At 44.4% G+C, this 26453-nt stretch overlaps 1 protein-coding gene across 1 annotated transcript in view; it reads right to left on the reverse strand.

Annotated features, from left to right (window-relative positions):
- Positions 1-26453, reverse strand: part of LOC138566872 (protein jagged-1-like) — a 453219-nt gene that overhangs the window by 31266 nt on the left and 395500 nt on the right. Inside the window, exons 9-12 of the mRNA XM_069644589.1 lie at positions 24896-25009; positions 14880-14993; positions 9317-9363; positions 2192-2365 (exon numbers count right to left, since the gene is read on the reverse strand). Of these exons, the coding sequence (XP_069500690.1) occupies positions 2192-2365; positions 9317-9363; positions 14880-14993; positions 24896-25009 (449 nt within the window). The remainder of the gene's footprint in view (positions 1-2191; positions 2366-9316; positions 9364-14879; positions 14994-24895; positions 25010-26453) is intronic.

Consider the following 26453-nt stretch of genomic DNA (forward strand, 5'->3'; position numbering starts at 1 on the left):
TGAGGGTAGAGAGAGTCAGAGTGTACCATTTGTGACTATTGTCTCTATTTCTAACCACCCGAGGTTTAAAAGGAGCAACCTTATTGAACATCTCTGTTAATTTTACCTCATAGTTTGGTACCAAAGAACATAATGAGTCCTAGGTCAGATTCAGTTATGTTGTTAAAGTTCCTACTTCTGACCTTTTTTACTGCATTCTCTTTCGGCTTAGTCTTAATAGGAAGAGTAAGCACAAATGTGATGGTATAGTGATCCAACCAAATGCATGCTTGAATATGTGTCAATTGAATAGACCCATTTTTTGTGGCCACCCAGTCCAGTGTATTTCCAGGTTTGTGTGTAGGTTCCATACTAAGCATATTAAAACCATGGAGATCGAGCGCCTTTTCAATGATCTTGGCTTCACAGTCTAGTGAATACCCCAACCACCTGTTAAAGTCCCCCAAGATGATAAAAAGGGTGTTAGATGTATTGTAGGATGATAAGATGAACAGCAACTACTCATGGAACTGTGGCATCTGTTTAGGGGGTCGGTATAAAAGGATGAAAGTTAAGCAGTCATTAGGAGAGGGAATCATTTTTAAATGTGTGATTTCACATCCCTCACAGGCAATGGTTTTTTTAAACATGCCCAGTGCCTGTCTAGCAATGATAGTCACTCCACCACCCCTCCGCTTTTCTCTATTTTGACCGTAAAACTTATATCCGTCTGGTGTAGCTAAATCAATATTAGGCCCACTTGAGTCCTTCTTCATCCAGGTCTCTGTAACACACATAACATCAATTTGCTGTTCTATAATGTATTCCCGCACATTGCTAGAGAACTTGTGTTTAAAAGGCATATTTTAAAGGTATGCATGCTAGTTTTGTCATTCATATCCTTTTCCTTGGATAAAGGCCGATTTACATTTCTGTGCGTAAACGCGGTAGTATTAGGCAGTGGGTTATTTATCATGTTTGAACTAATAATAAGAATGAAGGCCACTTAAATATAATGAAGTAACACGCTGTATAGTGTAGAAATTAAAACTAGCTGTTAGGAGAGGACCATGATAAGTACCGCACTTAACAGCTGGCCAGCAACCCAAAGGAGGAATCAAGGAAGGAGAGTTGGTTAGAGGATGGGCGTCTGCGTCGGCACGTACTTCGTGGACTTGCGCAGACTGGCTAAATGCTGACACGCCGGCGCTGACGCGCCTGATCAGTGAAATATACCCAAAATGTAATACAAGCTTTCTGGGAACTGTAGTTTCGCAAGTGCTTGATTTCTCGTGACGACGAGCCAAGCAAGCAGCAAATGTTTCTCTATACTGAGAAATTACAATTTATAAGCTATGTTAAGAACAGTCAATGTGATATAAACATTTTAATAAGGTAAAAATTGATACATTTCTAGTTTTAAATCACAATGATTCTAAATTTGCAAAACCTAATTCTGCTACAGTAAAGTGACTCGTGCAAAGTTAAAGGAATGCTATACATTTTTACTTTCAATCACAAAGCTTCTAAATTGACAAAGATTAATTCTGCTGTAACAAGGTGCTGCATGCTAAGTTAAGTGAGTGCTACAATCGCAGCGCCGGGGACAGGCTATTTATCCTTGCGCTGACTGGCTAAACACTGACGCGCCTGACCAATTAAATATACCCAAAAAGAACTACAAACTTTCTGGGAACTGTAGTTTTACAAATACTTGGTTTCTCGTGATGGCGAGCCCAGCAAGTGTTTACCTGTACTGAGAAGTTACAATTTATAAGCAATCTTAAGAACATTCAATGTAATATACACATTTATTTAAAAAAAGTTTAAATGCATACATTTCTAGTTTTAAATTACGATGATTCTAAATTAGCAAAACCCAATTCTGTTACAGTAAAGTGACTCGTGCAAAGTTAAATGGATATAAACATTTACATGTTGCCACTTATTTTCTGGGAAGTGGAAATATATATCTCTGCATTGAGAATGCTTAACACTTTTGCTTGTCGTCTGCCACCTTTATAGACCATACTTCCCTTACTCCCTTCCACCACCCCCCCCCTACAATCACTTGGTGCCTCAAAGTAAAAACAAAAATCCAGAGTCTCAATGTATGTTCTGTCAGTTACAAAATCTCTTAAGAGAGAGCTACAGCCTGGGCCTAGCCTGACATGAAGAGAGAGCGACTGGGCAGTGAGCACATTTGACTGACCTCACAGAAAGAGCCGGTGACACCACTTGGACAGCTGCACAGGAAGTGCTTCCCCACTTGCACACAACGACCTCCATGCTGGCAGGGCAGGCTGGTGCAATTTGTGACCTCTATCGCGCAGTCGGCGCCCATAAAGCCTGGAGGGCAAAGGCACTTGTAGTCAGTGCCCATCACCTGTGGAAGAGAAGGAACGCAGATGGTGAGGTGATGGCGATGGTGAACAAGAGAGAGTGCTGAGATGGCCAGTGGCACAGCAGGGAGCATAAAGACTTGCACAGCCAGCGAGAGAAAGACAGAGATAAAGAGGGAGGGGGGAGAGAGAAAGATAGGGAGATAGAGAGAGAGAGAGAGAGGGGGGGTGGAGGAGGTGCAGCAAATCACAAGATAAGTGAGGGGGGTGACGTGCACATCTGGAGGAAGAAAGGGCACTGCAGTGTACTGAATGGGTGCTGCAATTCACAGGACACGTGATGGGGAAGGGGGAAATGAAGTGGACATCTGGAGGTGGAAACGGCATTTCATTGTACTGAAGTGCCTGCAAGGCACTTTGGGAGGTTGAGAAATGACTAAGGGCACGGTGACAGAGCGGGAAAATCATTGCAATCCACAAAGTCAGTGGGGAAAATGTGCACAGCTGGAGGGACGCAAAATACTGCAACAGATACTGGGAAAGCGAGAGAAAGTACATAGGAAAGGGCATAAGCAATGGAATGCTTCTTTAGATAAGTATTAAATACAGCACTGTGCCCATTTTCAAATTGCTTGTAGATTTGCGACTCCAACCCCTTTTTGTCTCGTAACTCTGGTGTGTCGGTTTTTATTCAGTTTTCCTGCCATGTCTACTCTTGTCCTGGGTTGCTTGTGTTCTCGTGCGGAAGGGACGGCACTACGCAGTTCGGGTTGGACTTCCCCTTTTGGGGTGGAGCCAAGCCTGCTTTGCATTTGGTCTTTCTCCAGTAGTGGCATGGGAGGTTGAAAATCTGGACTGGAGGGGTGCCAAGAGGTATGCCAGAGGTTAAGATTAATTCAAAACCTTTCAGTCATCACTCCTTTTATTACACTTGTATATGCAAGCGTTTGACGTAAAGGGTTCAATGGAGTTCATTGATTAATCCAAGTGTTGCTGGAAACTTGAGCCATATAAGTATTGCTGCGTGGTTTATGCGTTTATTCGCTATATCACAATTAAGAAAATGCAATACAATTTCCCAAGAGAATGCACTCTGTGCCAGATAATAAACTATCGTCTGCACTGCTGCCTTCATAAAAGGAAAAGATTTGCTCGCAAAGAGTGTTCCAGGCTCCTTGTTTTATGCCCAGATGAAAGCATCCGGCCTGAGGTGAAAGGGAGCAGGAGCTGATGGGAACTGAGTGCGATGCTCTTATTTTTAACTTGAAATGGTTCCCCTTTGTTTACAATTGCTCATCACACTTCCAGCACTTCTCTTGGCACACAGCACCTCTTGGTTGTGCTCCCGCAAACTGCCTCACACTCAAGCTTCAAGTTAAAGCCGTAGTGAGAAGCATGTTCTTTGAAGTTGGATCCATTCAGGATATCATGCCATTGCTAACATTCCCATGAAGGACCATGGCACTCATCACACTTATACTCTCTACACTGGGTTATGCCAACAGCCGCTATCCAGGCCTTCTGGAATATCCACTAAACAGCTGGCTCTCCCAACCCCCCACTGGTTCCCAGCCGAATGCAGAATTCAATTCAGAAAGCTCTACTGCTCAAGGTGCCTACCATGGAATCCACCAAGAAGAAAAGAATCCCCTACATGCATGTCGGAACGCTTCAATCCACCATCACAGAGCGAGCAGCAGTCCCATGCCTCACCCGGAAGCTCCAAGGAGGATCCTCCTCATTCCTGACCACTAACCACTGTAATGCAACACGCAGCACTCTTCACAGTGGGAGATCACTTGGCCTTCAGAACATCTATCACAACTTGCCATTTTATAAGACCACAACATACAAATTAGCACAAATATACACCTGTCACATATTATCCCAATAGGGTAATTGTAACGTATTAGCCAGCACAGACTCAGGGGTCGAAGATCCACCAGAGCACAGGTGCTACAAACAAGAATGCGTGCAAGAACAGACCCAGTTGGGTCACTCTGATCCACTTGTTCAGAAACCATTTTTGTACATAACTTGGCCATTAAGAACTCCGTCCAGAACAGAATTGTTCAGGTCAGTCTTTCCAATTTGGACCATAGCATACATAACGTGGCAGCTTGCTCAGACTGTGCCACAAGCTCTCCGCATGAGACTGAGGAAATAACACAGCACCTAACCAAAACCCTTCTGTATTTGTCTAACCCATTAACCAAGGAGCTAGGATCCCTCCCAAATGAGCATCAGCCAACAAACATTATAAAAACAGAACCAAGAGCCCTCTGTCCCAATGTATACTGTCAGTACAGGATCACGCATGTTCACCTGCCAGCAAATGAAACCCTTACAGGGGTCATTCGAGGCATTCAAACTCAAATGCAGGAACCCTCAAGAGCCTCCCTAAGTACTTGACCTACCGGTGCACCCATTGTATGTCTTACTGCCTTTCTATGCACACTGCACTGTTACTCCTGCAACTAAGCCTGCGAACACATTAAACACCACCAAGCCATTTAGAGCTCATTTACCTGCCATACCTTCAACCGTATCACAACCCCCTGTCCCAATTTCACCCGGATCAGCATCTCCCCTAGTATGCCAGCAGATCCACCTTATTGATCTTTGGTTGTGATTACCACCAGGCAAGTAAGTTTTCGATTTCTATAATTTAATTGGGCAATTCCCACCTCTATCTCCTCTTCTTTCTCTATTATACCTGACTGCCTAACTGCTATTCAGGTATGGTGCTCATCTAATGATCTCTGCCTGAATGCCAGTAAAACTGAGATCCTTCTCATTGGGACGCCTGCTCCCTGCTTCCCTGTCACTCTCTGGTCGCCCTGCTTGGGCCCCCACCCCTCTCCCTCTTGTGAGGGGAAAAACCTTGGAGTCATCTTCAACGCCTCTCTCTCCTTCTCCTCTCACATCACAGACCTTGCCAATAAGTCCAACTTTCAACTTTACCTCCTCAGAGGCAGTCTCCCTTTCCTCACCTTTACCCAGAAGCTAAATATCTCCAGAGCTCACGTTCTCTCTAGGCTGGACTACTGCAACAGCCTCTTCCTCAATCTGCCTCTTTCCTCTCTCCGCCCTCTTCAACTAATCCAGAATAGGGATGCAAGACTTATCCTTGGCCTCAAGCCCAGGGACAGCATCTCTCGCACCCTAAAATCTCTTAACTGGTTCTCGGTGGCTGCAAGGATCAAATTCAAGACCCTCTGCATCATCCACAAGACTTTCTGGGGCCTGGGACCCCACTAAATCCAACACTCTCTCCCGAAATAGCTCCCTGCTAGAGTCCTTCTGTCTTCTAGCTCAAACTCTCTGCTGATCAGACGCTTCTCCAAGCAGAGATTGGGAGGTAGATCTCTTTCTTTGGTAGGAGCCTCCTTCTGGAAAGGCTTTCCTGCCCCTCTCAGACTTGAGGCAGACCTCCTTAAGTTACGGAAACTTCTCAAGACTTTCCTTTTCTCCTCCTCCTTTGCTCTCCCTCTCCCTTGCTAATGGCCCCCTGCCACTATGACTGGCGCCTTGACCGTTATGTGCCTTACAGGGGCTAGGCCCTACTCATCCAGTCTACCCCAGCACCTGTAACCAGCACTTGCCCTCTGGCATCCTTCCCATACTAGCATGACCCTATTCCACCCCATCCTCACACTAGTTGACCCTTACTCCTACTTCCCCTTGCACCTCGCCCTCCTAGGCTCTCCTCAGCACTTGCCCAGCCTCTGGGCCTCAATCTTCCTGCACTTCTCCCCTCTCCCCCTTCCCTTATGCCAGCCCGTTTTCCATGCCCCCCCTCGGACCTTTGTCACTGCACTTGCATGGTCCGAATGTCACAAGGCCTAGTAGGATCACTATTGTTGTTCTTTCTCCTCTGCCCCACCCCACCCCTTTTCTGTCTTGTGGCGCCTTGAAACACTTGTGTATAGGCTCCATACAAATGTCCAATACATAAAAAGAAATTAATCAAATAAATTGTTCGATATACATGCATGAAAAAGCTCTTGCTGTATGCTGCTTTGCTGTAGGCTTCCTGGAGCTTAAGGTACATTTATTGGGGAAATTCAGTTTCAGTTAAAAGATTGACTGGATTGTGAGAACTCTGGACGATAAATATTACCTGGTGCAGCAGGCATGTCTCAAAATGGTCAAGCAGACTCACCACTACCTGCAAGAGATTAGGACTAAGGGCCATAGTTACTTGCAGGGGTCAGGAGGCCAGCAGGCATTGGTCGAGCATAGTGGGCCAACGAAGGCTTACGATTTTCTGCACATTGATATGAAGACACGGACTGCGTAGAATATGGAAATATACAGTTTGATGCTCACACTTTGTTTGCGGAGGACAGCGACCTGTTAGCTCCGATATTCTCCTTTTATTTTAACCGTTGCTCTGGTATTAGAACCATGATGCTTTCCAACTCAGTTAAAATTCCCTAAAACTAAAATCCTTTTTCATTTCTACACGTTCCCCTTGCTCCTGTCCTTTTACACTTCTATCACCTTCCACCGCCCAACATTGTTAGGATATTTGTCCCCTCCCTTACATTTTCCTCAGATATTTCCACCATAGCCCACATATTTCAATATAAACTGTATATACATAATTGTAAATTGTGCTTTTTTATTACTTCCTAGCGGCCCGAGTCCTCCCTATCGCCTCCCTTGTTTGTCTTTACATTCGTTCCCACTCCCTTCGGCCTTTCTCTCATGTTGCATTCTGGTCTCTGCTTGAAGCTTCCGCACGGTCCGCTCATCATTAGTTACTTCAGGAGTGACTGATTCTACCTTGACCCCTCTGAACACTGTCCAGCACCCCTCATCACAAGACTAAGAGAATTCAACCACGCCACCCCCATTCCCGAGGAGCTGCACCTGCTACTCCTCCAAACACATGTTCAAGACAGCCTGCATCACCTACGAAGCAGACACAACCAAAACACCACTCTACCTCGCCGAGAAGCTCACCATCTCCAGACGTCAATGCACGACCAGAACCCAAGCCATCGGCAGACTGGAAACAAGGAACTGTGAAAGGGAAAAAACTGGCAATGCAGCCTTTTCCTGCTACACACCCCGTCTCTGGAACAAGCTACCAATGCAGATCAGACTGGCCCCCTCCATCCTTAACTTCAGGAAGGACCTGAAGACCCTACTCTACAAAGAATATCCCATCAGTGATTGTTTCACTCCCATCTGCTCCCCCAGCCATCCCAGCTACCTCTGTAACCCCTTCTACCTACCTGTAACCACCCGTGTGTGTCCACAGTGTGCCGCACTCCAATGCGACCCAGCGATGGACGCACTATATAAAGCCCATGCATACATTGTCCCCTTATGATGCTGCTGTCCATTGTTTTCTAAGGTCTTCTGTACTCGCACCAGCTCATTCTAGTGATGTGTTCTCTAACAATGGCGGGCATGCAATTTATAAATATCAATCAAAATAAATTATCATAACATCGTCGTGTCATGAAACTAACACCAAATGATTGATTAACTGCTTCTTTGAGCACGTCATCCTTGGGATCAGTTTCCTCTGATTCTATAGGTGGCAAGTGGATCATTCTGACCATTTATCTACAGTAAATAGAGCAAACGTGATTTCTTTCTACAGTAAAGTGATGGGCAAATGCAAACAAAATCATTACTGAACCGGTGAGCTTGCTGGTAAAACACCGCCACAAGGCCGCCTGTAGGTGGGCACTCAGCACAGGCATTCCTCTTTGGCAGTGGCCTTTTCCCTGTCCGTGGCCCTCTGGTGGTGCTGTTGCCTAGTGATTTACTCTGTTCCAGGTGCCCCCCATGCTCATTAATGGAATTGACAACTGAGCGGAGCCCGTAGCGTGCATGCGGTACTGTGTGTTGGAGACAAAGTGAGCTGGCGACACGGCATGCGCCTGCCTATTGGTGCACCCCATGCCGGCTGCACACCAGAAGAAGCAAAAGGGAGAGTGTCCATCCTAACAAGGCACTGCTTGTGCCCACCGAGTGCAGGGATGCAGCAAGGCCAGTTTCATACTAACACTGGCGCACAGCAGCACTAGCATGGCTGGCACTGATGCCGCTTGTTGTGTGACTAAGACTGATTGACAACAAATAAAGTTACCCAAAAAATCACATTATTATTGAACTGAGTCTGAGACAACAAGTGCCGCGGCTCCGAAATAAGTATCAGGGCTCAGCCGTGGCAAATACTCCAACAAATGAAGCATTTGGGACATCACCTGGGAAGTGTCCACCCTGGGTGCATGAAGGGAGAGGGGTTGAGTACCAACGGTGCGCAACTCAATGAGGGGCGCATTGCAAAGCACAGTTGTAGGGGGAGGGAGGAAAAGAGTTAATTGATGGAAGGACAGGAAAGATATCACAGTGCACAGCTAAAAGGATTGCTTTGCTGCCGAGAGGATGGCAAAGGCAGAGGACACTGTACAGGGTGAAAAGTAATGGTACCAGACTACACATTGTGAGAGAACAAGATGATTTCCACAGTGCATCGTTTGGGAGGTAGAGGGAGAAAATCCAACAGTAAACGGAGAACAGAGCACAGCAGAATGAAAAGAAAGCATTGCAGAGCGCACAAAGAGGCGGCGCAATGGTTGTATACGAATTGTTCGTATTACAACGGTTCGAATTACAATTGACCTTTTCACAATTGACCGAATTGTGAAGGTCAATTGTAACATATATGCGGGGGGAAACCCCCCGCAACCCCCACCTACCCCCAAACCCCCTGAAAACCCCATATATAGCGATATATATGTGGTCAATTGTGAAAAGGTCAATTGTGACCCTTTAAAACCGGTCAATTGTTCATTAGAACAATTGTAAACGAACAATTTGGTGTATACCGGCGCAATACAGGATAAGGCAGTGTAGGCGTGGATGAAGAGATGAGTCTGTCATGTACAAATGACTGAAATGTGAACTGTGAAGAGAGAGTATGTGCCGCAGAGCCAGGTGGGAAGGAAGAAGCCATGCACACTACTCACCTGGCATTTTCCTCCGTTGAGGCATCGTCCAAGGCACACGTCACTCCCTGCACACAATGACATAAACAATCAACAGTGTTTAGGGCCCGGCTTGGGTTAAGATTAGCCAAATCTAAAATTAACATTTGCAGATTGCACCCAGGTTAGCAAATTGATCTCATCGGTAGCCTATGCAGTATAAAAACAAAGGATCCCGTCGGTGGCCTATAAAGAAGCAGGCACGTGGATCACACCTGCATCTCACCCAGGTGGATTTCAAGGGAACCCAGGTGGCAAACACAGACAAGGCTGATGCCCTAGGTCTGCAGGGATGGGAACCAGCACAACATGCAAACAAAAGACAGGTAAGTCAACAGCTGTCAATCTCTGACCAAAGCACAGGTGGGCCCATTGATGCAATCCGGTGTGAACATATATGTACATATAACACATTCAGGGGCCGGTTGCAGCGCAAATGTTTCACCAAGCATAAAACACCCACATGCTTTCATCGACAGCACACAGAACACCACATCTGCTTCCTCTTCCTCTGTTGTTAGTGCCCCACTTCCTGTTTCTCTGCTTCCTTAACTGTGTCCTTCACCCTATGATTGTGCTCTGCTGCTTCCTGTTCGCTTTCAATAAACACCCTAATAATTATAACAATAATAACAATACAGGAAAAAGACAAAATCAGACCAACAAATCTGACCCCCAGACACATCAGGGATGTCGGGACATTACACCTGCAGTTAACAGAGAGACAGTGGAACAGGTCCGTCCAGTACCCAAAAAGAGGGCAAGAAACATAGCCCCTCTGTCATTAATAAAGAGGAAAATCAAATTATCCGACCTGTGACTAATAGAAAGTATCAACATAGAGGTGAGCATTCAACCAACATGGGAACATCTACCTGGACTCAGGGTCATCATACGGCAAATGTTGTTTCTGCTGCTAATGTCGTTGTAGAGCATTACGATTAAGCCATGCCCTTCTCCTCTCCTGCAGCACTCTTCTGATATTCTGATAACAGAGGTTTCAAGTTTACCATGGTTGGGAACGACATCCAGTCCTTTTTTTCTTTCTTAGGATTTTGGGACCTGTATTTTTTTCTTTCCCCTTCAAAATGTAGGAACACTACAATTCCCAGAATGCAAGCAAAAACAGGACTGGGTTGTCTTCTCACACATGGCCACGGGAAACCTGAGCGGCCTGTTGCAATATCAGCATGCCTCTGGCTAGGGTTCCCTCCTTGTTTGTCCTTACCTCCCCTCGTCTGCTTTTTTTTCTTTGCTACTGAACCTCATCTGGGATACAGCAACTATGCCCTCAAATGCAAAGGGATCGCCATCTCTCCCATTTGGGCCAGTTTTCACAGTGATGAACTGTGTTTCTAGGAAGACAAACCAATTTTTCCTCCATTTTTCTCCTTAGTGGCATCAGTTTTTTGCCCCCCTTAATTTATATAATTTATAATTGTTCTTTTATAACGTGCTTAATACCGGGGACCAGTTTCTAAGAGCAAGCCCGGGATTCGAACTTGTGTTGCTATGCGTTGTCATGCTTCCAGGACAAACGGGTTGCCCCTGAGCTATCCCCCCGGCCCAATTGTTCGTATACCTCCCTCCAACAACCTGTCCTTCACACAATATACACTCACAAAAAAGCACACTGAGCTAAGGAGACTGTAGTAACTTGACCCATTCCCTGTTTACCATACCAACTAAAACCATTGTAACCTGCCAGCCCAGAGGAAAGCTTAAAAGATGAGTTACTAACATAAGTACAAACCTGTGGACATAATGTTTCATTTACAGAAAGCCCAACAACCTTTTACTCAGCAAAAACAGAGACAGTTCAGTGATCCATTTCGTAAGGAACAAAAATGTAACAGTGTCTTCCCATCAGTTACTCGCTGTGCAGAGCCCCATCACTGCACCGTTGGCCGCTTTCAGACCGCACCTTTGGATCAGCGGAGACCTACTATTCATGGATAGCCTCCTCGAAGTTCCCTCGAAACAAAAAATCCCAGAACTCAGAGTACGAAACTCCGTAAAATCTGTTTAATTCCAGAAGGAGAGAAAATGTGGTTTCCGCTGATAAGTGGGTGGGTACACACCTGTGTGTCCTGATGTACGCCTTTCCTGTAAAAACCTGTCCCTTTCTACTAAAATGCTGGATCCATTATTTCTGCTTGAGCCCCCACTCCATTGCTTTATGCTTTTGACTAGAGTCTTTGAACAGTACTGTTCTGAGTAGCTTTCTTGTGAAACCTTCAGGATGTCAGTTAATCCCTAGTTTCCTTGCATGTACTTTTCTTATCATCTAGTTTATTTGTTTGTACAATATAATGTTTAGTTGCTAATGCTGTACTTGTAAAGTAATTCAATTTATAATTCCTCTGAGACAATCGTTTTTCAATGTGTACCCCAATTGTATTCTGTAGATCTCCCTGCCTTTGCCTGAGATGCTGTAATGTTTACCAGAGTAACATGACTCTGACATCTTCCAAAGTTTTCCCTTGTTATATCTCCCAGATATTCTTGCTTTCTCCGTCTGCCCTTTGCAATATTCCAACCTTCCCTTCTCGTCGCTGTCACTCAGGCAGTCTGCAATTTGTTCGCTCTCTACCTATGAGATATTCCATACCTTATCTATTTTTATTTATTGGACCTTTGTATGGCGCCTATACACAAGTGTTTCCAGGCACCACAAGACAAAAAAAGGGGTGCAGGGACATAGGGAAAAACCAACAGTAACGGTCGTACTGGGCCTTGTCACATTCTTACTTTGCAAGTGCAGAAACAAAAAGTGCAAGGGAGGGTGGAAGTAGGGTACACGGCCGGGGAGGGGATTGTGAGGGGGGTGAAGTGCAGGATTGGGGGGCCGAGAGGGCTGAGCAAGTGTTGAGGGGAGTCACGAAGGGTAAGTGCAGGGGAAATGGGAAAGGGAAAACTGCAATGGATGGGGTGGACCAGAATCAGGTTAGTCTGGGAGGGTGCCCGAGGGCAAGTGCTAGTAAGCATGCTGGCGGGGGTACTGGTCAAGGAGGGCCTGGCCCCTGTATGACTGTATGCTGAGAGCCCTGGGCCATGATAGTGCCATTACGATAGACATTGATGATGCACGTGGATGATGAGAAGTGAGCCAAGAACACTTCCCATCTGATACCACCATGGGTGAGAAAGAGAAAGGGGAGAGGACAGAGACCATGTGGGGAGTCCATTGGCCAGGAGAAGGAATGACAAAGAGAATGTCAGTGAAAGTCTGTCTGGAGGAAGCACTTACGTAGGTGACTGCTATGGGCAGACCTGTGTTGGAGACAAGGAGAGTCTTTACATTTCTTCCTTCCAGACTTCGAGAGAGAGGGAGAATAGGAGATGGAGAAGCAGTTAGAAAATATAAGGGAGAGAGAGAGAGAGAGAGCAACATCGGGACGAGGGGGGGTCAATGGGTGCACAGTAGAGGGAGAGGGACGGAACTGCAAAGTGCATGATAGAACTCACCAGACAGCCTAGCAGCCAAACAGAGCAGAAAAACCAGTACTAAAAAACAGTATCCCAGTGAGGGCAGCAGAGGTAGAGGTACAAGAATTGAGGTTCAGACATACATGAGGACTGTCAGAGCACAGATATTTGTCAAGAAAAGCCCAAATTAAAAAATGATTTAGCACAGAAAAATGCATAAATTTAAAAAATGATTTAGCACAGAAAAATGGCAAGAGTGAGAAAGCACAAAACACTGTATATATTTAAGAAGCTTATGGCCTCTAGAATTGAACATCCCCACTGGGCAATGGATGTCTTGCAAATTGCAGCGCAGCTTCAATCACAGTGAAAAAACACTTAATGCAGAATAAAATGCTACTGTAGGCATATCAGGCACACTAGTGCAATCGATGAGTGAGCACATGAAAATTGCAGGAAATCATGCCCAGCCCAACAGGGTTTACCTGGCATTGCTGGGGAGGTCCTCTAGGAGACGCTGCCTCGTGGACCCAGAGATGTAGGAGAGGGCTTGCAAGCGCAGGTGGTGTGATAGAAATATCATAGAGCTGGCCAGATAGGAGCCTTAAGGTGGGACTTGTTCAGTGGGACGGCCCTCACCTGCCGGCTCACCAATTGGCTAAATGAGGAGAATAGCCATTCACTGCCGCAGTTGGTGTGGATGCCGAGGCACTCCTGTGCCTGGATGGAAAAAAGTTGTGGTGGCCATATTTAAGAAGCCTGTCCTTAACAATATTCTGAGATATCCAATTAAATTACTATGCATCGTTTCCTGCCGGTACCTTTATATTTCTCTAGCTTCCTTTGAGAGAGCCCATAGTCTTCTGTGGCTGTATCTTTGATATAATTAATGTCCTTATCACCTTTCTTTCTAAGAAACTCAATAGTTTTAGACTGCTATATCTGGTCCTAACTCTCTACTTCTAAGAGGTGCTTCCTCTCTCCCTAGTTATGTGATTCCTGGCTCACTGGGTCATGTACTTTGTTTCTTTCTTTTGTGTACGTCTTTGGAGCTCTCGGGTGCCCAAGATCCATTTGCATTGATTCCATCTGATACTAGCACATGTGCATTTGTATTTCACCACTGTCAATTACTAGATGCACATTTCAAAATAATCTCTCTTCCCCGTGAATGAGCTACAGTGAGGTCTTTCAAAGCTCATTATGCTGAAAGCCATAGGGGGCACTCTTCCAATCCTGAGAGGTAATTGCCCTCTTCGCACAACTGGATCTCAGGATTGCCCATATACACCGAATTACTATCTAGTTTCGGTATATCAAAACTCTGCGCCGGTGCAAGTGAATTAGCACTAAGGCAAAAATTGCCCTCGTCCAAAAAGCATATTTTTTAATGCATTTTTGGACAGGGGAAACGGACTAGGACTGGGACAACCATTTGCTCTGGTGCAAAACTGCATTGAAAGAATATGTTTTTGCACCAGGGCAATTTTCACCCAAGTGCTAATTGCACTTTCACCAGTGCAAAGTTCCTGTAATACCACCCTAGAATGTTAATCTCTTTGTTGGCCAGCCTTGTAACTTAGTGGGTAGTAATTTAGTCTTATTGTCCTACCCTCTCAGTATAGATGGCCAGCACCATGCAAGATTGTTGATTAGTTATGCAACTTGTCCAGCTCACCAGCAAGCTTTGACATAGATTGCCTGCCCAGTACCAAGCAACCCTCCAGCATGCTGGTTGCTCCTTCCTGCACCCTGCTGCACAGACACCCCGTTTTAACACTTCCCAGTAGCACCACATCACCTTGGTATGAACACAAAATTGAAGGGTCTGTGTGACCACGAACATTTTATGTCAACACAACTGACAAAAATACTCGGGGAATGAATATAGGGAGAAATAACGAAATAGGCAAAAAGATACTAATTGGGAGCAGCCAAATGATCTTCACAAGGACTAAAGGATGTCATTATTCCCCACCCATTCACCATGCAAGGGATCTCAGTGATGTCCATCAAAGCCAACATCACCAATCCAGAATGAGAGAGGTCTGGGCCCAAGCCAGAGAAATTACTAATAATTGCAAGACTGCAGAGTGATTCATCAAAGCCCTCTTACTGGTGTCGCAATTTTGACCGGTCCAGCCTTCTCGGCAGTCGCAAAAATATCCTCCAATCAGGTCTTTGCATCCTCGGGCATGCACACAGGGGCTGTGTTCACACTCATTGGTATCTGCAAGAGAAAACAGATTCAGATCAGTATGAGGTGCTGTTAAATGGTATACAAACAAATCGTAAATCATAAAATGGAGCAGAACTGGAAAATGAATACTTGGTTTTCCCTCTCTTTAATTATTTTACTCCAATTTTCCTCTTTGGTTCTCACTATCAGTCTTGCCGTAGGTTTTCCCATGCCCCTATTTGTCAGCTATGTTTGTTTCTGTTTTGTTCTGTTTCCTAGAAGAAGGAGGAGCTGGGTGTCTTGGTATTTTAAGGTAGATTGTAGTAGAGGTGTCAAGTCCTGTTCTAATCAAAGTGGATGAACGAAAACCTCAAAAATGAAAGGTCAGAGGGCTATGCACATACTTGACTCTTTGGAAATATCTAACCGCAAATTGGATGATTCCCTTGGAGAAGAGCTTTGTTCACTTGTATCAATGGGGTTGTTGAACACATATTTCGGTTAATTCGGGCTTTGAGAGGTATAGAGCCTTGTTTGTATCCATTACAGCAACTCACAATATGGTCATCAGTTCAATGGACTGTAAGCGCCGAATCTCTCCTTGAGAGGAGTCTGGGACTCAAAACCGAGAACTGCCCCAATGACAAATTAAAAATATTCCCAGATTCCGCTTTTACAGAAGGATAAGGTGTGCTGAATTAAATATGGGGCCTTCATGTGCCAAGCAACTAGAAGTGCCACAAGGACCTTACCATGGTTCAGGAGCCAGGTATTTCAGGTTGCCACCAGACACCCATTGAAGTTCAGGAACCTTCAAGATAGCTCAAGGTCACTATTGTGGACAGGTTGCATAACTGCAGAGAAGACACCAGAGTAATTTCAATGTTATCTTTCAGCGGCCCATGTTCATGGGTCTTTCATCAAGGGGCTCTCTGAACCATGGCATGTTAGTTGCGAGTATCAAAGGTTGAGAGCCCAACCACTGAGACCAGCAATAGCTCATGATCATCCATAAGAAATAAGAATTCATACCACAGTCAGTCCTGTGCCTCCACAATAGGACTGCCAAAGAATTGAACAGAAGAGAGAGGAACGTGGTGCGATTCCAAGACGGTGGCATGGGCCTGCAGGAGACTCTTAAAATGGTGGCCAAGTGCCATAATAAGGGCCATAGTCAAACCAGAGGCAAAGGTATAATAGAAGTGACTTCCAAGTAGTCTAAGTTGAGCAAGGCTGTTGGTCAGAGGTAATAGCAGGGAAAAGGTGGAAGTACATTTGGGTCCAACTATTGATGCTGTATCTGACGCCTGACCCACATCAGCTGACCTAAAGGTGCTTGCAGAAATACCTCAGCATAGAAGACTAACACGTAAGCCGACGGCCCATGCACCAGCAACGGAAGCCAAGAATTAAGTGGTTGGGACACTTTAAAATCCCAGAGACTGAGTATCCATTTGAAAACCACCTAAGAGACAGTCCGAAAGGGAGAGAGGAAAGGACTGAGGACCATGGTTCTTAAGGAATCTAAGTGCCTATTTGGCTGCCACACTGTGTTCTCCACAGTTTTCCTGCCCAATAATGGTATTTCAGTTAACCCAAATCCCTTTCCAGGTTGGTTTCAAGTCAAATGTTGATCCCTCTGTGTTTACACTTGCCATTGCAAATGTATTCCTTTCATCTTAAAAACCACAATACTCCTCATATACATTTTATATATGAGGCAATCCCTTAATTTCCCACTTCCTTTCAGTGGACTAAACTCCATCTTCACCTCAAGCTCCTCTCCATTAACTCTTCAAAAGGGCCTGTTCTAATGAGTGTGTGTGAGAGTGTAGGCATATTTGTGTGTGTGTGCGTGTCTGTGTGTGTGTGTGTGTGTGTGTATGACTTGTAACATTCTCTCCATCTGTTTCTATTTCTTCAATGATGAACTTTATAAGCCATAAAGTATGCTGTTTTTTTCGCTCTAAAATAAACAATCTGAAAATGGCATTGTTGTAAACTCACACTTAATCTAGCTTTGTGCAGAGAAGCTTTTCCAATTTTCTTGAATGTCAGCACTTGTATCAAGATTTTGTGATCAGTTAATAACTTTAAGCGTGCTCCCTGCACATTTTGATGAAAGACACACACCATGGGTTCTCTTTTGATAAATGCATATGTGGTTTCAAATACACAGCTGTAGAAACAACCAATATCGTGTGTCCTGTCCTCCCTGAATCTTAGGCAAGAATGCCTGATGATACTTCTTACAGGAATCTACCGTTGCAATGGAAGGCTCTTTGGGGCCACACACACACATGTTGGTACTTTATACATTTTCTGCAAAGGTTTGCCTGCATTCCTCGTCCCATGTTTTTTTCTCATAGCGTGTGTCAATTGTGAAATCAACAGTAATATTCTACCAGTCCTAAAACATAACTAATCCTTTTTGTCTGGCTCTGGTGCCTCCATGATCGATGTTACCTTGCTCTCCAAAGGTTTTACACCTTTTCTGCAAATAGTTCTATAGTCATCACCCCTCTCCTTTACTCACTCTAACATTCTTTTCAATCACCCATTATCCTCCTCTAGCCTTTTCCCCCATAACAATAGACTACAATGGAATACTAGACTGCTGTCGGCTCCTTATAACATTTACTGCATTATTCTTCAGAGCACAGCAGATACGGATGCTAGCCCTAAAAGTATTCTCTTATTTGAGACTAGTCCAGGAGGCAAGATAAAAGAGTGCAGAACTGCTTGTGACACTATGATCACATGTCCAGGCATGTGAACACTTTTGCTCCCCTTATCGGGTTAAGTGTATCTGGAATGTGTGGGAATGGGACTCTTTTCACACTTGTATCCCTATTCTAGTATATTAAGTCTACACAAACACTTTTTTTAAATGTAATTTCTTTTCAACCACGGTTGGTGCTAATTGCAAAGTAGCATCCAGAGGTTAAATTATGACCTTTTACGCATGTACCCTTCTCTGATGACTAGTGGTATTTTCATTCCCTTGTGTAATGTTCACACTATTTTATGAATGCAAGCCCTGGCCTTCCTAGTACTACCATTAAACACTTCTGGTAATGTCGCCACCTCTGTTATGTTATGTTAAAAATATTTATTAAGTGCAGGTTTACCAGTGATTATCTTGGTGCTAAGCAATTACAGCAGAACATTAACCATCAGCAACCATCGCCTAAAAGAGAAATGTTTTTAGAACTTGCCGAAATGAAAGATGGTTCTCCATGACCCGCAGCCACCGAGGCAGCGATTTCAATAGTTTAGCGGCCACCATTGAGAAGGTACGGCCGCCAACACGGATAAGCTGGTTCCTACATACAAAAATAACTGCACTGTCCTGAGAGTGGAGAACACGATTACGAAAATGCGGCCAGAATTTCTCTTGGAGGTACACTTCTCCCAGTCCATAGAAAGCCTTGTGTATAATACACAGGGACTTGAGCTGTACCTGTACAGGAGCAGCTGAATGCCCCTGCAGGAAACCCTGCCCCCTACCTCCCATATGTTTGAGACCTGAGATCTTGCAATGTTTGACACCAGCAGTTGTGCCAATACCCAATGTGTGTTCAAAATAAGATACCCATTGAGACAACCGTACCGAATGTATCCTCGAAACGATGACAACCTAAGGGAGGAACTCCCTGAAGGAATATGAAAAGGAGCAAAGAAGGAAGCCAGTGACATCACAGATGAAGTATGTATGACGTCCCAAGATACTTGCTGGAGAGGATGTATGGATCCTACAGAAACTAATGACGAAGTAAAGAATCAAGTAAACTTTTAAATACGAAAAGGAAGATTAAATGTGCACAAAGTACTGCAGAGAATCAACCATTCAATAAGTGTACAGATGCTGAAACGCAAGTAGACCAAGTCATCATAGAAGCTCGCTATGCGTAGTGAATAGAATGCAGGCGAAGCCGCCATTGTATAGAAGCTGGACATCGGTATCATGAATTTAGTAAGTCAGGACCCATGAAGAAGGAAGGCAAAACTGTGTTGCAGCAAGAATAAGTTGAATCATGGAGCTGCATGGCAAGGTTGTCTTGCCGGGAGTCAAGAATCAAGCAGCAAAGGTCAGCTATCTATTCTGGAAAGGAGCGAACATGCGAAGAATGAATCATCCCTCGTTAAGGTGCAAAGAAAGAACAGAGTGCCAAGTTTAAATAGACATTCAAAACCTGCAAAATGGACCAAATCATGATCTCCTGTCACGTGAGCCAAGGATGAAAATAGATTTTGGACTTGGAGTCCCAGAACACGATAGTGAGAGCTCGCACTCTTATGTATTCTGAAGACAAGGGCACATTTGCAAAGACAATCTTCATGGCAGACAGCATGGGTGATGAGAGATGCTGGGCTAATTGGGTGGAGAGGTAGAGTCATGCCCCATCTCCTTGCTCCTTGGTGTGGGCTTACGTGCTGCTAAATGAACCGAATGTTCCAGACATGGCACAAGCGTGCAAACCAATTGTAGTGATCCATATAGAAGACATACTTAGACGTTCCCCTTAAGCCAATCCCGATCCTTAGTAGGTTTTTCATTTTTTTCCACATAGTATGATGTCACCTCTGACATATTTTGTAATATAAAAGATACGATTTTTGTGAAGATCGCTAAGAAAACCTGAGCGTACATCCGTTGATGTTCATTGTGAAACTCACTGTTTTAGATCATTGTTAATAAAACAGTACTTTACCATCTTCCTGAGTTGGTTTGATTATTTGGACTCAGAGTTATTCTGTGTGATCCCATCCATTACATGCAGGTTTCTAAAGGACCCTAAGCTCATACCCATTTCTCAATAGGGAGCCAGTGACACTGAAAAAGCACTGGAAGGATGTGAGAATAAATGGGGCACAGTTAAACCTCTTGCTGCAGTGTTTTGTAACATTTGAATCCGCCGTAACAGATACTGTGGCTGGGAAAAGAAGAGTGAGTTGAAGTAATCTGCACCACTCAAAACCAGTGAAGCAACCACAGGAGCGTGAAGCTGGGCCAAAATAAATGGTAGACCTTTCGGTAAAATCTCTAGTCTGAAATGACCATCCCGGCAGACAGCGGCCAACTGTTCATCCAGTGAGAGTGAGGTACACAGCTTGACACCAAGGTCCTTCACCACTGGAACAGGGAGTGGGAGCGAACCAAGAGAAGTAGGCCACAAGTCATGTCCACAAGGAAGCAGCAGAGGGGAGGCCCACCATCAAGACCTACGTCTAGTCCCCATTCAGCCTCAGTCAATTAGCACACATCCATTTTACCATGGGTTACATGCAACTTTGATGAAAATCGATATGAAAAATGATGTGCTCATCAGCATATGAATAGCATAGGAGGCCGTGGGAATGTACGAGTTTGACCAAAGGATGAATATAGATATTAAATAATGTTAAACCTCTGCTAAACTCCAATTGACTTCCTGCACCTTCTCGATGCTATTAAGATTGAATTTAATTTTAAACTATCCCTTTTACCTCCATCTAAAATTAGAACTCCTTTTTCTGGGACATATCATTTCCCCTTCACCATCTGTGCCTTGAATTTAAACTGTACTTCTTTTTATCTTTTTATCAGGATACTGGTCAAGGTTGCATGCATCATCTACAAAGTAGTCACGAATAGCACACCTGCATGCCTGTAGGCTAAGCTCCACATATCTGGTGCCACATGCTCCTCGCACAGCAAATCGACCAACCAGCTTAAATTACAACTCGTCCGAAAAGAGATGACCTGCACCCACACACCCACACTCTGGAATTCGATTCTGCTATCAGCTCAGAATGCCATCACAATTCTCCAGGTTTGCAAATCCCTCCAAAGGTGGCTTTTTCGGCAACACCTGACCAAGGACTAATCCCATTGTATGCACCGCAACTCACAGTACAGCGCTGTTAAAAAAAGCGGAAACACTGGCTCCCCCCACCCTGTACGGTGCTCTTCTGCACTTGACCTAGCTCCATGCTTTGAACAGTAAAATAAAAAATATAAATATTGTGTTTCCCCTAGATACACCGCTGAATTAATATCCGATCTTTGTAGTCTTCCCTTCAATTTTTGCTTACATTACTCCTGTGATCTTTCCTAAGGGATAATAGTATATTTTGTGCACTTAATATCAGAACCCTGTAGTCTTTCCTTCAATCTTTGCTTAGACAACTCTTGCAATCGTTCTGCAGAGATAATACTATCTTTCATGCAGCAATTTCGTTAATGCTATATTCGCCCCTACAGTCTGGGGCATTGTAATGTTCAGCCTCTACTAACTCATCGGCTATATCTTTGCGCACTGATTTTCCAAAGCTTTTCACTTTCTGCCCATTCCTGCTTTTCATGCTTTTCATGCTCACTCTTGTGAAATGAACCCACATTTCACATGTATTAAATTCATGTAACCGTGGTGAACATACTTTGGAATATTTTACTGCCTGTGTGTGTTTCCACACTATAGTTGGTCAGCGCAAATCAGTGTTCTGCCACAATTTTATAAGTGAGCAATCACAATTTTGGAGCAATACTGTCTGGTATTCCCCAGGTCAAAGGGTAATGAAAAACAAAATATAACCATTTATGTTCACAATACCAATAATAGGAATAGGAAAAGGAATAGGAATAATGCTCGCCCACCCGGGTGTACTAAGCTCAATAGCTTAGCTGGGGACCAGCCTCGCCAGTGCCCTAGAAACTAGACTGTCAGGAAAGGGAAGAGAAAGAATATACCTACCCAATTGACCACCAACAGTAAATAGATAGGAAGGAGCGGGGAATTAAAAATATAACACAACTATAGAGCTAGGGGATAATGCTCACCCAACCGGGTGTACTAAATTCAAATAACTTAACAAAGAACCAGCCACAACATCGCCTTAGAAACTAGACAGTCAGGAAAGAAAGAGAAAGAATATACCAACCCAGTATGAGAACCGGATACATATAAAATACTACAAGGATTAAGAGACATATAACACAATAACCAAAACCACGAATTTCTGCATACTTAACTCACAGAAAAACTCACACAGCCACTTCTCTCACAGCAAATCGCACGCACATCACCACCCCGCAACAACAATCAACACATAGCCCGCAACAGCAGCACACAAGGACTCGCTTCGATCCTATATTCACAGCCAAAGTTCAGCGCACAGTGAAAACTGAACTGAAGCTGCCCACAGGACACCACCTTCTCACTTTCCTACGCCCTCTTCACCCACTAACCCAACCCCACCTCTTTGTGTACAGATCCGCCTAAGCACCTGGAGACCAACTCCGCTGGTGACGGAGCGCTATGTAAATACCTTTAACATTAACAATATCTATAGTGTGGAACAGTGGGGCACATCTTCAGTGAAAACAATTGTCTACTATAGATTTATCAAAACATTAAAACAAAATCAAGTGGCATATCCTGTTGATTATTAAAAAGATTATTTTCAGATAACAAAATGATGGATTCTTTGTCTTCTTTTGGGGAGAATGCGTACATTCCACTGAGATGTTGGTGAAGAAATGGCTGGAGGACAAAGGGTGCCCAGTGGCTATTTTTCATTGCTCTCCTAGCTGGTGTGGACAACAACCTCATAGTGCAATGGCTACTGGTACAGGCACAGAGGTTTTTTAAAGTACTTTGGCGCATGGGTATTGGACCACCACTGCTCTGGGCTACTTGCCAATATGAATAAAGCATTATTTGCCACCACACCATCTTCCTTCAAGGAACTTGAGTCTGCTGGATAAACCAAGAGTGGTGATGACTGGAGACATGGATAGGCATTTTTCTTTAGAAAGAAAGAACCATCTATAACCTTGCACAAAAATACCCTCCAATGAAAGAAACAGTAAATGTTTGAAACACAATTATCAACAACAATACCCAACAAGTGGCCCTGTGGTCCATCTTTATATGCTTCCTGGAGTGGCAAGCAGGAAGCAAGAGGAAATTCCTATTTCATTATTACACGTGTTTGCTCAAGGACGTCATTCTGGGGTTGCTGGCTTTCTTGCTCAGGCCCCTTAAAAAAAAGAAGAATAATAAGAATAGGAGTGCCACAAGTCTAACACTTTCAGCACTGACCCTAAATAAGAAAGAATAGGAATACCAAATAATGTGTCTTTCTTGAATTTAATACAATACTTGCTAGACTGATTAAATGTTATTTTCAGGCACACTTCAGGGGGTGAGTCATTGATTTAGTCTGTTCTTAAACGCCTCACTCAGCCTTTCATCCTTCTGAGGCCGATAAATAAGTACCAACACAGGTTGGGTGACATTGGGTGTATATTTTGTCTATATAAAGCGCTTAAGCGTACGTGCTATATAATAACACATCATTATCATTTGGTCATGGATGTCTGCTTGCATACACAGTCATTTGGTAATATGGGCCTATACACACTGATCTTAATGATACATATGGCGATCCATTCTTGTATGAATGTACATCACATAGTTTTTCGTAGTGTACAATGCTATGTGATGCCACTACCTGTGTTGTCAACAGGTGAAATGTCGTGTTCCATCGCTACCCGCGATATCACTTTGGGGCGGGGTCAAATTACATCACTTCCTGTGATGTCATCAGGGGGTCAAGGGTCATGTGATGTCACTTCCGCTACCCCTGGCATTTTGATGAAATGACGTCCCTGTGTTTGCTCAGTGGCGGAAATGGATTTTTTTTTAAGGTGGATCCCAAAAGGGCCGGGTGGGGGTGGAGTTCCGGGATGGGGCGGAGTTCTGAGGAGGCAGAGCTAGCAGTTGGACTCCGCTCAAAGGAAATGTTCAAAATAATAGTTTTACAATGATGCAATTTCCTTCATGCTGCTTCTTTCCAAGCTCCACACTGTACATCAGTTCTCCTTTAAATCATTTCGATGGCAGTGGTGCACCCAAAGTAATGTTGGTAATGCAGTGATTTCGAGTACTTTGAGGGCTCCATAGACCCGCTGTACTGTAGAAGGCTACCAGGGTAGCTCAGCAGGTTGACATACCATTCCCAGGATGTTATGTATTCAAAACGTGTTAATTGTGTGACTTTTTGCAATTCCTTTTGTTTTTTAAACAAGTGCTATAAAATTATAAAATGGGTTTGTGCAGGGGTTGGGTTGGGCTGGTCGATGGGTTGGACTGGGGATGGGATGGGTTGCTTATATTTAGGATGGAGGTGGGGGGGTGTTTCTGCCCCTGTAGTGAAAATCAAAAGTTGGCACCTACGAACCCAGTTTCATTTCCTAATAACTGTCAGCACAAGAGACGCATTTATTTGTGATTAACCAGTTTGAGAAGCATATAACATCTTCATAAATATAACCTGCAGGGGGCACACAAATTACAGAGTATTGGTGTGGTAGTCTGACAAAAACAACATTTCATAGAAAACTAGTGAATGCAAGCAACATTTTGGGTTTGGAAATGACTGAAAGTGATGCACATTTGGAAAACAATAGTGTGCCTAACATGAAGAATGTCTGCTTTCAACAGTGAAGGCCCCACTCCAGTGATATGCATGGCCCATTCATTCTGGTGATGTCCCTTTCAGGACAGAAGGAAACGGGCTGAGCAAATAGAGCTAGGAAACACGCGATTGATGGCTAGGGAAAGAAGGACAGAGCAGATTAGGTCACCGAACCCCCAACTTCCCTCGGTGAAGCTGGGGGCTCGTTTAAAGACTGGTCAGGGTTGAGGCAGGCCGAGTCCGGAGAACCGGCCAGACATTTGATGCCAGATCTCGGACCCGGCAAGATCCGGCCCATTGACCAGTGCTGTGTTTCCCACCCATATTTCCAGTCCCTACGTTTTCATCGGTATATCATGCTGCCATTGATCATTGCCCACTTATGTGTCCTATTTCTCACTTCCTTGCACATTCACAAATCCCTTTCATGCATTGATAGTAATGGTTTGTAAGGTGCAACAGTCTACACACTGGAAAATGGCTCTTACCAAGCTGGCACGTCCTTCCAGTCCATTCTGGAGGGCAGAGGCAGACGAAACCACTGGGAAGGCTTTGACAGGTTCCGCCATGGGCACAAGGTCTGGATATGCATGGATCTAGTTCTGAGGACCCAAGGTCAGAAAGCAAGAGCGAGAGAGAGAGAAACCAGAATGAAACAGTTAAAGCGAGTCCCAAGGCCCCAAGACATCTCACCACCCTTGAGAATCATTTCCTGTTTCACCCTCTCAGTACTGTGAATGCCCCTCCGAATCAGCCACGCCCCTTTCATCCTTGTCTCCCTGGCACATCCCTCGGCTTCTATTGCTTGCTGTGTCCTGGAAGACCTCCAGACCTGCCCTTATACTTCTACCACTCTCCAATCAGTGCTTGAAGATTGCTAGGCACAGGAGTTCATTGGCAACATATGTTTGTGTGACTTGTAACATGCCTCATACAAATGAAGTCATTTCAGTGTGTGGGGGTCGCAAAAAAGGAGCATTGAAACAAGGGGTGGTGCAAGGGGGAACTGGAAACATTCAGGCCTTTTTTTAGGTTAACCGTGAGGTCAACTTCCATCATAACATACCAAATTTGAGAAACAACGAAATCAACAAATAAAACTACAGCAAACTGTGGATAATGTTAGATACATCGGTCCAAAGAAAGTCACTTTGGGAAAGCCGCTTTGAAAAGTTCCGATTTTATGGCTTTATGGCTTTCCTGAATTTAGAGAGGTCTTCCTATTGGTTCGAGGTCATTGAGAGTTTGTTCCAAAAGTGTGGGCCCCCGACTGGGCAGCATATTATCGCCCATGTGCTTCTTGATAGTCGGAAGACACGGCATCTGAGATGGGGACAGGTTGCACTGGGAGAGACAACTGCTCATGTTTCTCTGTATCTTGCTGCTTTGGCCCAGTAAATCTAGAGTGATGTAATGCAGTGTGTTCTTAACACAATACCTTGTTCAACAGGTGGCCACTGTGCAGATTTTAGAGCTGGGGCAATGTGGTCTCTTTTCTTTCTCACTCTCCACTCTGAGGCCCCCTTCACTTGTCAGACAACTCACTTGACTTAGGTCATTATGCTGTCGGTGGCTGGAGCTAGTCACGGAAGAACCTCACCTTGGGCACTTTCTCAGTTTTGGGCATCTTTTCACTTTACTGCAATCACGTTGCCATTTTGCGAGAACTAACAAAGCACTCCAATTCTATCACTACGCTATTGTTGTGCAACCACAAGAGCACACCACCACACTTCCACCACTTCACAACAAAACAACAATGCCTCAGGGTTAGGTGCGCTCTACAAACGCCAAAATAAATAAATAAATAAACAGAAATCCCTTCATTGTCATGACAAGGCAGAGAGGTAGACAGATGTTGCAGCAGCAAGCCCACTGAGAAATGCTCAATTACTGTTTGCTTGCTATGTTATTGAACGTGCTGGAACATGAAAAATCATCAGTGCAATAATAAAATCGCTGTAAAAGTACAGGTATGTTTCATGTGTGCAGTTTGAAATTACAAAATACAACAGTCGGATGATTCATGTGAACAAGAAGTTTCAT

This window comes from Ambystoma mexicanum, chromosome 2p (assembly GCF_040938575.1).
Source record: "Ambystoma mexicanum isolate Mex_15411 chromosome 2p, UKY_AmexF1_1, whole genome shotgun sequence".
In the NCBI taxonomy this organism is placed as follows: Eukaryota; Metazoa; Chordata; class Amphibia; order Caudata; family Ambystomatidae; genus Ambystoma; species Ambystoma mexicanum.